This window comes from Pristiophorus japonicus, chromosome 8 (genome assembly GCF_044704955.1).
Source record: "Pristiophorus japonicus isolate sPriJap1 chromosome 8, sPriJap1.hap1, whole genome shotgun sequence".
Lineage (NCBI taxonomy): Eukaryota > Metazoa > Chordata > Chondrichthyes > Pristiophoridae > Pristiophorus > Pristiophorus japonicus.
The window spans coordinates 213,390,163-213,405,654 of NC_091984.1; the positions used below are offsets into that span (position 1 = coordinate 213,390,163).

Here is a 15,492-nt window from a genome sequence, read left to right on the forward strand (position 1 = left end):
ACCCAGAACATATTTTGAGCACAGCAGTGCGATGAATGGCTAGTTAATCTATTTTTGGTGGTGTTGAATGAGGGACAAGCTTTGTCTCGGAGACTAGGAGAACTCTCTGTTGCTCTTCAAATAGTACCACAGGATCTTTAACATCCATCTAAAAAGTCAGATGGGCCTTCAGTTCAATGACTCATCTGAAGGACAGCACCTCTATCAATACAGTACTCCCTCAGTACTGCACTGGAGAATCAGCCTAGGCTATGATGCCCTGGAGTGGGACTCATACCCACAACTTTCTGATTTATAGGCTAGGGTGTCATCAACAAAGCTAACCTGACATATTTAACGTTGTATATAACAACTTCATACAGGATGGATGCTCAGCATAGGAGCAAGACAAGGCTCATAGTGGTTAGATTGAGGCTAGTACACAGCCCATTTTCTTTACTGCATCTCGATGTTGAATGGGTTCCTGTGGGTTTATGGCCAAATTGAAGCAGTGGAGGTGGTGCCTGCCCCTCTTCCATAGTTTCCCGGTTAAGCAACGCCTCGATTTCAAAATTCTCATCCTTGTTTTCAAATCCCTCCATGGCCACACCACTCCATTTCTCTGTAATCTCCTCCAGCCCCACAACCCCCCGAGATGTCAGCACTCCTATAATTCTGCCCTCTTGAGCATCCCTGATTATAATCGCTCAACCCTTGGTGGCCTTGCCTTCTGTTGCCTAGGCCCCAAGTTTGGGAACTCCCTGCCTAAACCTCTCCGCCTCTCTACCTCTCTTTCCTCCTTCAAGACGCTATTTAATACCTCTTTGACAAAGCTTTTAATCACTGCCCTAATTTCTCCTTATGTGGCTCAGTGTCAAAATTTTATCTCATAATACTCCTGTGATGCGCCTTGGGACGTTTCATTATGTTAAAGGTGCTATATATATACAAGTTGTTGTTGTTGTTTCCTTTAGCTCCTGTACAAAAATCTATTGGCTTTTCCAGTGATAATACCCATCTTGTCTGGAATGGTTTAACACCGCACTGAGTGGTCCACTTACCTTGAATGAGCCCAGTCTACCAGACATTGTACCTACCAAGCTCTAAGTAGATACTTGCTTAAGGCTCAATCTGTTGCCAACGTTTGCCCAATGCAAAACTATAATGATGCTTGGCATTTAAAAGAGATCTAGCCTGCAGATGCACAAAGCATTATTGTTAGTGGAGCAGTCAAAAAACAGATTTTACTGTCCAACTTTCAATGATCAATAGCAGTCAGCTGCCACCCCTGATGCTGGAGTGTTGTGTTCAAGATCAGACAGGTGGTCATCTTACTGCTTGACGTGTGTGCATTTGGATGAGTACGCATGTGTATGCCTTTGTTTGAGAGAAAGAGCAGGGGATGCTCTCGCTGTTAAAAGAAAAAGAAAGACTTGCATTTACATAGCGTCTTTTACGACCACCAGATGTCTCAAGGTGTTTTACAGCCAAGTGGAGTGTAGTCAGTGTTGTAATGTTGGTGTTAGCCAGATGCTGGGTAGTCAGGTAATTTTAGTTAAATCTAGCTTTTCCCGTCTCAGCACAGCGTGAGCATCATTTGCTTCCACCTGCCTTGCACCCTATGACTAATCACATGGTCCAGAACTGTGTAAAGTCTCAGTGAAGCTTACCACCTCCTACCCCCACTCATGTTCCCTGTAATTTCTTTTGGCCCCTTTAAGGGGCTGCACGGGCCATTCAAAATATCACGCATGTGCAGTTATTACATTGAAAAGCTGGCAAGTCAGCTGAGCGGTTTCCCTGGAGCACTGCATGGCCGCACAGCTTACAGGGAACATTAATCCCCGCCCATAATGAACTCTTGCTTGGAGTTGAACTTTGTCCACATTTAAACACTCCCGCAGTAATGGGCATGTCACTATCTGGACCATACATGCAAGGTTGATACCATGGGAAGTAGCCACACTGACATCACTGAAGTGTCGGCTTAGTTTACGTGTTGAAGTCCTTGAGTGAGGTTGAACCCACGATTCAGAGGCGAGAGTGCTATCACTGAGCTAAACTGGCACTTAACCTTAATGTTCGAGGAGCAGGCATGATTGCACCAATGTGACATTTCTACCACCCCAGCCATTCCTCCGAGTGAGACTGACAATTTAGTGCCGAATTAGACATAGTTTAATGCTGCAGAATTATAGCGTTTCATGTGGTTTCGCTTAGTGGAGAAGCCACGAAAAGCGCCTGCTATGTTAAAGCTGGCTCTGCATCAGGCCTGTAGGTATATTAGAAAGTGCTGCAGCGTGGAGTTACTGTGCCAGCACATTGTTCCGCTCCATGTCTCTGGGGGGGCGCGGGGGGGTGGGGGGAGGGAGAGGGAGGAGTGGCGGCCGGGTAAAAGCTGTGCTCATGTGTCTAATTTAGCTTTGGCAGGAGAGAACTGTCTGAGTCTTCAAAGAGATTTCGACCGGATGTGGTGCTGTACAATCCAGCTGGAATATTGCCTGAATCTGGCCACTTCCTGCTCTGCTCCTACATTATGAGTTGTGATTTTTTTGTGTGTGTGGGAGGGGGGGGACGCTGCAGGAGGAGAGAAAGGATTGTGTTTTTCAGTCACAAACTAAAATACAAAATACCATCTCAGCGCCTTGTGGTCAAGGGCCAGTTAAGTAGGGATTTGCGAAATGCAAAATGGAAACATTTTCTAAACTCCAGAGAAAAAACCCTCTTGACAGAAATTTGTTTTGACATTTTTAACAATAAATGGATCTGCTGTTTTGGAACGCTCCCCCCCCATATCTCCCCCCTCAGCCACATCCTGGAGACTGCTGCATTCCTTGGCTTCTGAGAAAATTCGGTTTCCAGCAGTATAAACGGAATGATCCCACTGAAGCCTTTCGTACAGCAGTTGGCTACAAAGAACAATTGTGAGGTGTCCATGGTGAGCAGCTGCTGTTGGGCACAGAGTGGAGAGTTACTCGGAGAGTTGGTGGAAAGTGTCCTGATTTCCTTTTGACTTGCCAGACAGCACACTTAAACCCAGGTACAGCCACATGCGCCGATGCCCTGAAAAACCATTGGCTCTTGTGAATTTTATTTGCGGTAAACAGAATTGCCTGTCGGGCATCTGAGGGGTCTGGGATGGGAATGGGACTATTGACGTGACCACGTGTCAGAGTTTGCCATGTTAAGGCTGGATTGGAGCATGTCAGAGACACAAGGCAATAGTGGGAGAGACTGTGGAGGAAAGAGAAACAAAGTTTGCACTATCTCAGTGGCTCAATGGGTAGCACTCTTGCCTGGGGATCAGAAGGTTGTGGGTTCAAATGCCACTCCAGAGACTTGAACACAAAATTCTAGGCTGACACTGCAATGAAGTGCTTTACTGATGAAGGTGCCATCTTTTGGATGAGACGTTGCCCCCTCAGGTCTATGTAAAAATCCCATGGCACTATTTTGAAGAAGATCCCTGGATCCTGGCCAATATTTATCCCTCAATCAACATAACAAAAACAGATTACCTGGTCATTATCACATTGTTGTTAATGGGAACTTGCTGTGCACGTTTCCTACATTACAACAGTGACTACACTTCAAAAGTTCTTCATCGGCTGTAAAGCACTTTGAGATGTCCGGTGGCTGTGAAAAACACTATATCAATGCAAGTCTTTCTTTCTTTTTACCTACTCGAGAGCTGCTTTCTGAAAATGAGAATTAGAGAGCTATTTTAGAGCTGCTACTGCACGGTGGGGGGAACCTTGACTTTGTACGTTTTACATTTCCATGGAAATAAAAATGGGGAGAGATGTAAAATGGGCTGCCGACTCGCTGTCACATGAGTCAAAATCTCCCCCCCCCCCTCCCGCCGCCCCCCCCCCCCCCCCCAGTGTGTCTGACAACCTGCTGCATTCAGCAATCAGCACACAGCGTTCCCAATGTCATTCCGCTTATTGCTGCAAACCCAAGGGCATTGAAACCATCCAGAGCTTTCACTGTCTCCTCACCATTCCCCAGTCAGTGGGTTGTAACTGTAGTGTTTGGGGTAAGAAGCAAACTCCCACATAGAACGAAACAAACTATTGAATTGGCAAAAAAAGGATGGCAAGCTGGAGAAACAAATCAATTCGGAGAGAGTGAACAAAAGGTGGAGGTGATTCTACGGAAACAATTGTGTCATAGACAGACCAAAAAGGGAATCTTTAATTATGGCCGACCTGCCGGTGTGAGTTCTGTTGTTGCTGAAAAGCTGCTGCTTGAAGATTTTAACAATTCTTCTCTCTCTCTCCAACTCATTTCCCCCTCCCCTTTCCTTTCCAGCTGCAACATAAGCTGTCCCTCGGGACACTACGGAGTCAACTGTGCCCACCCCTGTCCCTGCATCGAGGCAGACTGTGACCCTGTCTACGGCACGTGCATTCTGGGTAAGTGAAGCCAGCCAATGGCGAGTTTTAGCAAAGCTTTTGAGGGAAATTGTTTGTGTTTCAGCAAAGCCTCAGCAACGCTGCACCTCTGCGTGGGGGAAGGGACTGCAGTGTCAGCAAAACATTTCAATTATTAGGTTCAAACTTGTGATGAAATGTTTCTTTTGTAAATACCTCTCTTTGGGAGAGTTTCAGGGCTTGCTTCATTGTTTAAAAATCATAATTGTGCCAGCTGTGGCTCAGTGGATAGCACACTTGCCTCTGAATCAGAAGGTTGTGCATTCAGCTCCCACTCCAGGGACTTGAACAAATAAATCTAGGCTGACACTCCAGTGCTTTGTTGAGGGGGTGCTGCACTGTCAGAGGTGCCGTCTTTTGGATGAGATGTTAAACTGAAGCATTATTTCGAAGAAGAGCAAGGGAGATATACCTGGTGTCCTGGCCAATATTTATTCCTCAATCAACAAAACCAAAACAGATTATCATTTTGCTGTTTGTGGAAGCTTGCTGTGCGCAAATTGGCTGCCGCTTTTCCCATATTACAACTGTGACTACAGTGCAAAAGTACATCATTGGCTGTAAAGCTCTTTGAGATGTGAAAGGTGCTGTCTAAATCCAAGTCTTTCATTTATTTCTTTCATTGCTGAAACGATTGAAGAAAGTCAGCATTTTACACTTCTACGGTAACCAGAGCTGGTGTTCACATACCAACACTCTAAACAAGACTTCAAGCATTCAAGAGGCAAATGCACACAGTTTGCCTGGAAATTCATGTGCTGCAGAACAAAGTGAAAACACAAATATACATTACATCCCAGGGAACTCACTCAGTGCCTGGTCCTCTCGAGAGTCAGTACACAGTCACTCAATGCCTGTTCGGCGAGAGGCGGGAGTTCCAGGTATCGGAGAGGCCTACAAAAGGCCAGCGAGACCAGAAGCAGCGCGAGTTCGGCGAGAGGCGGGAGTTCCGAGTTCCGGGGATCGGAGAGGCCTACAAAAGGCCAGTGAGACCAGGAGCAGCGCGAGTTCGGCGAGAGGCGGGAGGTCCGGGGATCGGAGAGGCTTACAAAAGGCCAGTGAGACCGGGAGCAGCGCGATTCCGGTGTCGGAGGCCTATAAAGGCCCAGCTTGTGCAGCTACAGGGAGAAGGCAAAAAAGAAGTAGAAAGAAACAGAAAGGTGACATCACAGCCAAGGGGGTAAGTGATTGGCTGGGATTGGTGAGTAGTTTTTCTTTTTTCTCTTCTATAACAGCCAGTAAACTTTAGCATCGTTGTTGACAATTTAAGTGTATCTAAGGGTTAAGTCATGGCAGGAGAGCTCGGTCACGTGATATGCTCCTCCTGTACCATGTGGGAACTCAGGGACACTTCCAGTGTCCCTGACGACTACGTGTGCGGGAAGTGTATCCGCCTCGAGCTCCTGACGGTCCGCGTTGCGGAATTGGAGCTGAGGGTGAATTCACTCTGGAGCATCCACGAAGCTGAGAATGAGGTGAGTATCACGTGTAGCGAGTTGGTCGTACCGCAGGAGAAGGGTCCACAGCCAGATAGGGAATGGAAGACCAGCAGGAAAAGCAGTGCAAGGAAGGTAGTGCAGGGGTCCCCTGCGGTCATCCCCCTCAAAACAGATACACCGCTTTGAGTACTATTGAGGGGGATGACTCATCAGGGGAGGGCAGCAGCAGCCAAGTTCATGGCATCGTGGCTGGCTCTGCTGCACAGGAGGGCAGGAAAAAGAGTGGGAGAGCGATAGTGATAAGGGATTCATTTGTAAGGGGAATAGATAGGCGTTTCTGCGGCCGCAACTGAGACTCCAGGATGGTATGCTGCCTCCCTGGTGCAAGGGTCAAGGATGTCTCGGAGCGGGTGCAGGACATTCTGAAAAGGGAGGGTGAACAGCCAGTAGTCGTGGTGCACATTGGTACCAACGATATAGGTAAAAAAGGGATGAGGTCCTACGAGACGAATTTAAGGAGCTGGGAGCTAAATTAAAACGTAGGACCTCAAAAATAGTAATCTCGGGATTGCTACCAGTGCCACGTGCTAGTCAGAGTAGGAATCGCAGGATAGCTCAGATGAATACATGTCTTGAGCAATGGTGCAGCAGGGAGGGATTCAAATTCCTGGGGCATTGGAACCGGTTCTGGGGGAGGTGGGATCAGTACAAATCGGATGGTCTGCACCTGGGCAGGACCGGAACCAATGTCCTAGGGGGAGTGTTTGCTAGTGCTGTTGGGGAGGAATTAAAATAATATGGCAGGGGGATGGGAAACAATGCAGGGAGACAGAGGGAAACAAAAAGGAGACAAAAGCAAAAGACAGAAAGTAGATGAGTAAAACTGGAGGGCAGAGAAACTCAAGGCAAAAAACAAAGAGGGCCACTGCACAGCAAAATTCTAAAGGGTCAAAGTGTAATAAAAAGGCAAGCATGAAAGCTCGGTGCCTCAATGCAAGGAGTATTCGGAACCCAGGAGAGGGCTCTGAGCCAGTTAGAATGGGTGAGAGCTCAGATGAACAGGACCCCAAGAAAGAATGCAAAAGGCAGGAGGCAACAGAGCAGAGTAATACTGGGGTAAGTGTAAACCACAAGGTGATAGGAAGGGACAATATGTATGAATATAAAGGGGCTGCAGGAGGGGTCAAAACTAAAAATCATGGTTTAAAAACTAGTATTAAAACACTCTACCTAAACGCATGCAGCATTCGAAATAAAGTAAATGAGTTGACGGCACAAATCATTACAAATGGGTATGATTTGGTGGCCATTACAGAAACGTGGTTGCAGGGTGGCCAAGATTTGGAATTAAACATACAGGGGTATCTGACAATTCGGAAGGATAGACAAGAAGGGAAAGGAGGTGGGGTAGCTCTGTTAATAAAGGAAGATATCAGGGCAGTTGTGAGAGACGATATTGGCTCCAGTGAACAAAATGTTGAATCATTGTGGGTGGAGATTAGAGATAGTAAGGGGAAAAAGTCACTGGTGGGCGTAGTTTATAGGCCCCCAAATAATAACTTCACGGTGGGGCGGGCAATAATCAAGGGAATAATGGAGGCATGTGAAAAAGGAACGGCAGTAATCATGGGGGATTTTAACCTACATATCGATTGGTCAACTCAAATCGCACGGGGTAGCCTTGAGGAGGAATTCATAGAATGCATACGGGATTGTTTCTTAGAACAGTATGTTACAGAGCCTACAAGGGAGCAAGCGATCTTAGATCTGGTCCTGTGTAATGAGACAGGAATAATAAACGATCTCCTAGTAAAAGATCCTCTCGGAATGAGTGATCACAGTATGGTTGAATTTGTAATACAGATTGAGAGTGAGGAAGTAGTGTCTCAAACGAGCATACTATGCTTAAACAAAGGGGACTAAAGTGGGATGAGGGCAGAGTTGGTTAAAGTAGACTGGAAACACAGACTAAATGGTGGCACAATTGAGGAACAGTGGAAGACTTTTAAGGAGCTCTTTCATAGTGCTCAACAAAAATATATTCCAGTGAAAAAGAAGGGCGGTAAGAGAAGGGATAACCAGCCGTGGATAACCAAGGAAATAAAGAAGAGTATCAAATTAAAAACCAATGCATATAAGGTGGCCAAGGTTAGTGGGAAACTAGCAGATTGGGAAAATTTTAAACGACAGTAAAGAATGACTAAGAAAACAATAAAGAAAGGAAAGATAGATTACAAAAGTAAACTTGCACAAAACATCAAAACAGATAGTAAAAGCTTTTACAGATATATAAAACGGAAAAGAGTGATTAACGTAAATGTTGGTCCCTTAGAAGATGAGAAGGGGGATTTAATAATGGGAAATGTGGAAATGGCTGAGACCTTAAACAATTATTTTGCTTCGGTCTTCACAGTGGAAGACACAGAAACCATGCCAGAAATTGCTGGTCACAGGAATGTGGGAAGGAAGGACCTTGAGACAATCACTATCACTAGGGGGGCAGTGCTGGACAGGCTAATGGGACTCAAGGTAGACAAGTCCCCTGGTCCTGATGAAATGCATCCCAGGGTATTAAAAGAGATGGTGGAAGTTATAGCAGATGCATTCGTTATAATCTACCAAAATTCTCTGGACTCTGGGAAGGTACCAGCGGATTGGAAAGCAGCTAATGTAACGCCTCTGTTTAAAAAAGGGGGCAGACAAAAGGCAGGTAACTATAGGCCGGTTAGTTTAACATCTGTAGTGGAGAAAATGCTTGAAGCTATCATTAAGGAAGAATTAGCCGGACATCTAGATAGGAATAGTGCAATCAAGCAGACGCAACATGGATTCATGAAGGGGAAATCATGTTGAACTAAATTACTGGAATTCTTTGAGGATATAACAAGCATGGTGGATAGAGGTGTACCGATGGATGTGGTGTATTTAGATTTCCAAAAGGCATTCGATAAGGTGCCACAGAAAAGGTTACTGCAGAAGATAAAGGTACGCGGAGTCAGAGGAAATGTATTAGCTTGGATCGAGAATTGGCTGGCTAACAGAAAGCAGAGAGTCAGGGTAAATGGGTCCTTTTCGGGTTGGAAATCAGTGGTTAGTGGGGTCCCACAGGGACCACAACTGTTTACAATATACATAGATGACCTGGAAGAGGGGACGGAGTGTAGTGTAACAAAATTTGCAGATGACACAAAGATTAGTGGGAAAGCAGGTTGTGTAGAGGACACAGAGAGGCTGCAGAGGGATTTAGATAGGTTAAGCGAGTGGGCTAAGGTTTGGCAGATGGAATACAATGTCAGAAAATGTGAGGTCATCCACCTTGGAAAAAAGAACAGCAAAAGGGAATATTATTTGAATGGGGAGAAATTACAACATGCTGCGGTGCAGAGGGACCTGAGGGTCCTTGTGCATGAATCCCAAAAAGTTAGTTTGCAGGTGCAGCAGGTAATCAGGAAGGCGAATGGAATGTTGGCCTTCATTGCAAGAGGGATGGAGTACAAAAGCAGGGAGGTCCTGCTGCAACTGTATAGGGTATTGGTGAGGCCGCACCTGGAGTACTGCGTGCAGTTTTGGTCACCTTACTTAAGGAAGGATATACTAGCTTTGGAGGGGTACAGAGACGATTCAGTAGGCTGATTCCGGAGATGAGGGGGTTACCTTATGATGATAGATTGAGTAGACAAGGTCTTTACTCGTTGGAGTTCAGAAGGATGAGGGGTGATCTTATAGAAACATTTAAAATAATGAAAGGGATAGACAAGATAGAGGCAGAGAGATTGTTTCCACTGTTCGGGGAGACTAGAACTAGGGGGCACAGCCTCAAAATATGGGGGAGCCAATTTAAAACCGAGTTGAGAAGGAATTTCTTCTCCCAGAGGGTTGTGAATCTGTGGAATTCTCTGCCCAAGGAAGCAGTTGAGGCTAGCTCATTGAATGTATTCAAATCACAGATAGATAGATTTTTAACCAATCAGGGAATTAAGGGTTACGGGGAGCAGGCGGGTAAGTGGAGCTGAGTCCACGGCCAGATCAGCCATGATGTTGTTGAATGGCGGAGCAGGCTCGAGGGGCTAGATGGCCTACTCCTGTTCCAAATTCTTATGTTCTTATGTTCTGGCCCTCTGAAGACAGTCAATACACAGTTACTCAGTGCCTGGTTCTCTCGAAACAGTCAGTACACAGTCACTCAGTGCCTAGCTCTCCTGAGACAGTCAATACACAGTCACTCAATGCCTGGCCCTCCTGAGACAGTCAGTACACAGTCACTCAGTGCCTGGCCCTCTCGAAACAGTCAGTACACAGTCACTCAGTGCCTAGCTCTCCTGAGACAGTCAGTACACAGTCACTCAGTGCCTGGCCCTCTCGAAACAGTCAGTACACAGTCACTCAGTGCCTAGCTCTCCTGAGACAGTCAGTACACAGTCACTCAGTGCCTAGCTCTCCTGAGACAGTCAGTACACAGTCACTCAGTGCCTCGCCCTCTCGAAACAGTCAGTACACCGTCACTCAATGATGGTCTTCTCGATCTATGCCAACCCTCTAGCAATGGCACTATTTCGAAGAAGAACATGGGAGTGTTCTTGCTGTCCATGCCAATATTTATCCTTGAACCAACATCACTATAAACAGATTATTCGGCCATATATCTCATTGCTGTTCGTGCAAGCTTATTGTGTGCAACAGTGACTTCTCTTCAAAAGTACGTCATTGGCTGTGAAGTGCTTTGGGATGTCCTGAGCCATGAAAGGCCCGATATAAATGTCCTTTCCTTTTCTTGAAAATCACATCAACCAAACTGTTTTTTACACTGGCAAGAAGGTTATGCTTTTATTACAAACCTGGGTGAGAGGTTAAGCTTATCACTCAGTCTCTCATTCTGCTCACTTTATTTCATTAATTAAAAAAAAATGATTCAATTTTTTTCTTTCTCCCATTACACTTCCTGGAGTCCGTTCCAAAGTTGTTAGTCTGTGTCCAGTACCCCAAGTGGCCAAGAACTTAGACAGTGAGCATTAGCAGGATATTCGACCATGGGTATTATCACAGTTGAGTCCAATCCTTCCCACACATCTGCACTTTCCAGCAGGAGTCGGCAGATAGTGATCACAAGTACAGACCCTGGCTGATTTTTTTTTCCCTTCACTAGTTCAGGGGCACTGAGGTGGGTTGTAGCATCCTGGCTGCTCCCCTGGCTGAGATCATCTAACCTGGGACACTTCTGGCCTGTATGGCTCAACTGCTCACATGCTGTCCCCCGGGTGGGGGATCTTCTGGTAATTTTAATTTGACAGGTGGGAGAAGGAGCACTTTTGGCCTGGCAGCAGGAAGCTTGTACTGTGCCCATGTGCACTGGACAAATCGCTGAGGATTATGGCTGAGCGGCAGCGAACCAGGTGCGACTTGCATTGCACGGCCTGCGTTGAATGGAACACCTTATAAGCCGATCACCCAGAAAAAGCATATAGCAGGAAAATTTGCCTTGATAACGCCACCCGTTAACGCCGGCAATGGGCAGCTAATGGGTGGCAAAGGCTGACCGGCGGCAGTGAGGGGCGTCCACGCCTCCCTGCAAATTGAGTTTGTTATTGGTGGAGGCACCAAGAGGTCATGCTGCGCCCTCTAACGCCACCCACGTGATGATGTCATCCAGCGTGCAACGTCCCCTCGGCGCCTCTCCCGCAATATTTGGTTTGTACAGAGGCCTAACGGCCAGGCGTCTATGCAGCCATGAAAAAGTGGTGTCAACATAACGGGTCTCGGGCAGAAGTTTTATTTATTTATTTCTTTCAGCTTTTATTTACTAGTTGTACCAGTAGGGAAGTGTGTGTGTGGGTCAGAGAAGTTTGTGTGGGTTTTCTTCTCCCCGTTTAGCCAGCTCGCACGCCGGCAGCCTTCCGTCGCGAAATTGAGACGGCTTCCTGAGCTCCCGCTCCATTAGCACCCGAGGATGAGTGTGCGATGCCACTTTTAGCGCTGCTCTCTCAGCTTTGGGTGTAAAACTGAATTTGGCATTTTGAGCCTACACCAAACGCCCGCCGTTAAAATCAGCACTCAGGCAGTGACCCCGTCTCAAAAACGGCAGTACTGAATTTCAACCCCATACATTGGCAGAGAAATAAGCTCCAAGTGCTTTCCACACTCAACTGTCCCAACGTGGAAATTCTACTGAGAACTGGAGAGAGGCAGGTGGGCTGTTTCGCTGTTGGCGGAATTATGAATGGAGCCGAGCACTGGAGAATTATCAGCAAACAGTCCCACTCTCGATCTTATGACAGAGGGAGAGTCATTGATGAAGGAGCTGAAAATGGTTGGGTCGAAAATGCTGCCCCGAAGAGCTCCAGCATCACAACAGATTAACGAGTTATCGTGAATGCAGCTTTTGTCTGAGGTTTCACCCAGTTTGGAAATACTGGAATCTGTGTATTAGAGAGGAATCACGTGGGAGTCCCGCCAGACTCTATATTTATCTGACCAGATGACCAAGTGGAATAACTCACAGATGACAAGATCGCGAGTCTCTTATGATTCTGAGGAGATTGCTGGATCAGTACTGCGCTCTCCTGATATGTTGTCTTTTCATACTGAATCTTCTTAGAGAGAACATAGCATTTTATTCCTTTAATCAGACCATTTTGCTGCAATTTATGCTAGCACTTCATATCAGTGTTCATCAAGATAGGACGAGATGAATATGTTGTCACGAGGATAGTAAGTTGTGAATCGCAGGTCACGCCTAAACACTCAGGGTAATACACTCTGATAAAGTCTAAACTTCTGAGTGCATCAATCTTTGATATATCTCTCATTGCTCACTATAATAATCAGGTATTGTTCACATCCTTTACTGGAACGCTCTGATATACCTCACAACCTGAAAGTAAAATTCTAATATGCCTGCATTCCTCATGGTAAAATTCTGATATATTCCCTGTTCTCTTCATTTAAACATTCTGGCAAAGCTTGTACTCCTCATGTGAAACTTTGATATACCACTTATCCCTTATTGTAACACATATATATACTGCCAGGCAGGGTAACATTCTGATACACCCACATCTTTCACCAACATGCTGATACACCCAACATCCCTCACTGTAATACTCCAATATATCACTCACTGTAACACTACATTATATTCCTCACTGTAACACGCCAATATATCCATCACTGTAAAACGCCAATATACCCCTCACTGCAACACTCCTATATACCATCACTGTAACACTCCTATATATCCTCACTTTAACACTCTAATATATGCCTCACTGTAACACTCCAATATACCTCTTAATATAACACTCCAATATATCCCTCACTGTATCACTTCTATATACCCTCACTGTAACAATCTAATATATTCCTCACTGTAACACTCCAATATATCCCTCACTGACACAGTCCAATAAATCATGCACTGTAACACTCCAATATATCTCTCACTATAACATTGCAATATATCACTCACTGTAACACTCCAATATACCCCTCCCTGTAACACTCCAATATACCACTTACTGTAACTCTCCAATATATCCTCACTGTAACACTGCAACATATCCCTCACTGTAACACTCCAATATACTCCTCACTGTAACACTCCTATATATCCTCACTGTAATGCTCCAATATATTCCTCACTGTTACACTCCAATATACCCCTCACTGTAACACTCCAATATATCCCTCACTGTAACACTACAATATACCCCTCACTATAACATTCCAATATACCCTCACTGTAACACTCCAGTATATTCGTCACTATAACATTGCAATGTATCCCTCACTGTAACACCCAATATATACCTCACTGAAACTTTCCATGATATGCCTCTCACTGTCATCATGTAGGCAGTCCCTCGAAATCGAGGAAGACTTGCTTCCACTCTAAAATGAGTCCTAAGGTGGCTGTACAGTCCAATACGAGAACCACAGTCTCGTGGGACAAATAGTCGTTGAGGAAAGGGGTGGGTGGGACTGGTTTGCTGCATGCACTTTCCGCTGCCTGCGCTTGATTTCTGCATGCTCTCACCGACAAGACTCGAGGAGCTCAGCGGCCTCCAGGATGCACGTCCTCCACTTAGGGCGGTCTTTGGCCAGGGCCTCCCAGGTGTCAGTGGGGATGTTGCATTTTATCAGGGAGGCTTTGAGGGTGCCCTTGTAACGTTTCTGCTGCCCACCATTGGTTCATTTGCCGCGAAGGAGTTCCGAGTAGAGCGCTTGCTTTGGGAGTCTCGTGTCTGGCATGCAAACCATGTGGCCTGCTCAGCGGAGCTGATCAAGTGTGGTCAGTGCTTCAATGCTGGCGATGTTGGCCTGGACGAGGACGCTAACATTGGTGCGTCTGTACTCCCAGAGGATTTGTAGGACCTTGCGGAGACATCGTTGGTGGTATTTCTCCAGCGATTTGAGGTGTCTGCTGTATATGGCCAATGCTTCTGAGCCATACAGGAGGGCTGATATTGCTACTTTCACTGTAGCACTCCAATATACCCCTTACTATAACATACCATTATACCCTTACTGTAACACTCCAATATATCCCTCACTATTGCATTCTAATATAGCCCTCACTGTAACACTCCAATAAAGCTCACTGAAACACTCCAAGAAATCCCTCACTGTAACACTCCAATTTATCCCTCACTATAACACTCCACTTTATCCCTCACTGTAACACCCCAATATACCCGTCACTGTAACTCTCTAATATATCCATCACGGTAACACTCCAAGATGTCCCTCACTGTAACACTCCAATATACCTCTTAATGTAACTCTCCAATATATCCCTCACTATAGCACTCCAATATGCCCATCACTGTAACACTCCAATATACCTCTTAATGTAACTCTCCACAATATCCCTCACTATAGCACTCCAATATACCCCTCACTGTAACACTCCAATATACCTCTTAATGTAACTCTCCACAATATCCCTCACTGTAACACTCCAATATATACCTCACTGAAACACTCCAATAAACCTGTCACTGTAACACTCCAACTTAACCGTGACTTTAACACTCCACTCTATCCCTCACTGTAAAACTCCAATATATCCCTCACTGTAACACTCCAATATATCCCTCACTGTAACACTCCAATATACCCCTCACTGTAACACTCGAATATACCCCTCACTGTAACTCTCCAATATATCCCTCACTGTAACACTCCAATATATCACTCACCAGAACACTCCAATATATCCCTCACTAAAACATTTCAATATATACCACACTGTAACAGTCCAATATGCCTCTCACTGTAACACTCCAAAATACCCCTCACTGTAATACTCCAATATATCCCTCACCGTAACACTACAATATATCCCTCACTGTAGCACTCCAATTTATCCATCGCTATAACATTGCAATATATCCCTCACTGTAACACTCCAATATATACCTCAATGTTACACTCCAATATACCCCTCACTGTAACACCAATATATCCCTCACTATATCACCCCTATATACACTCACTGTAACACTCCAATTTATCCCTCACTTTTACACTCCACTATATCCCTCACTTTTACACTCCACTATATCCCTCACTGTAAAACTTCAATATATCCCTCACTGTAACCTCCAATTTATCCTTCACTGTAACACTCTAATATATCCCTC

General features: G+C 45.5%; 1 protein-coding gene across 1 annotated transcript in view; it reads left to right on the forward strand.

Moving 5' to 3' along the window:
* The window catches only part of scarf2 (scavenger receptor class F, member 2), a 92,881-nt gene that overhangs the window by 62,295 nt on the left and 15,094 nt on the right, over positions 1-15,492 (forward strand). The window contains exon 7 of the mRNA XM_070886366.1: positions 4,294-4,397. Within this exon, the coding sequence (XP_070742467.1) occupies positions 4,294-4,397 (104 nt within the window). The remainder of the gene's footprint in view (positions 1-4,293; positions 4,398-15,492) is intronic.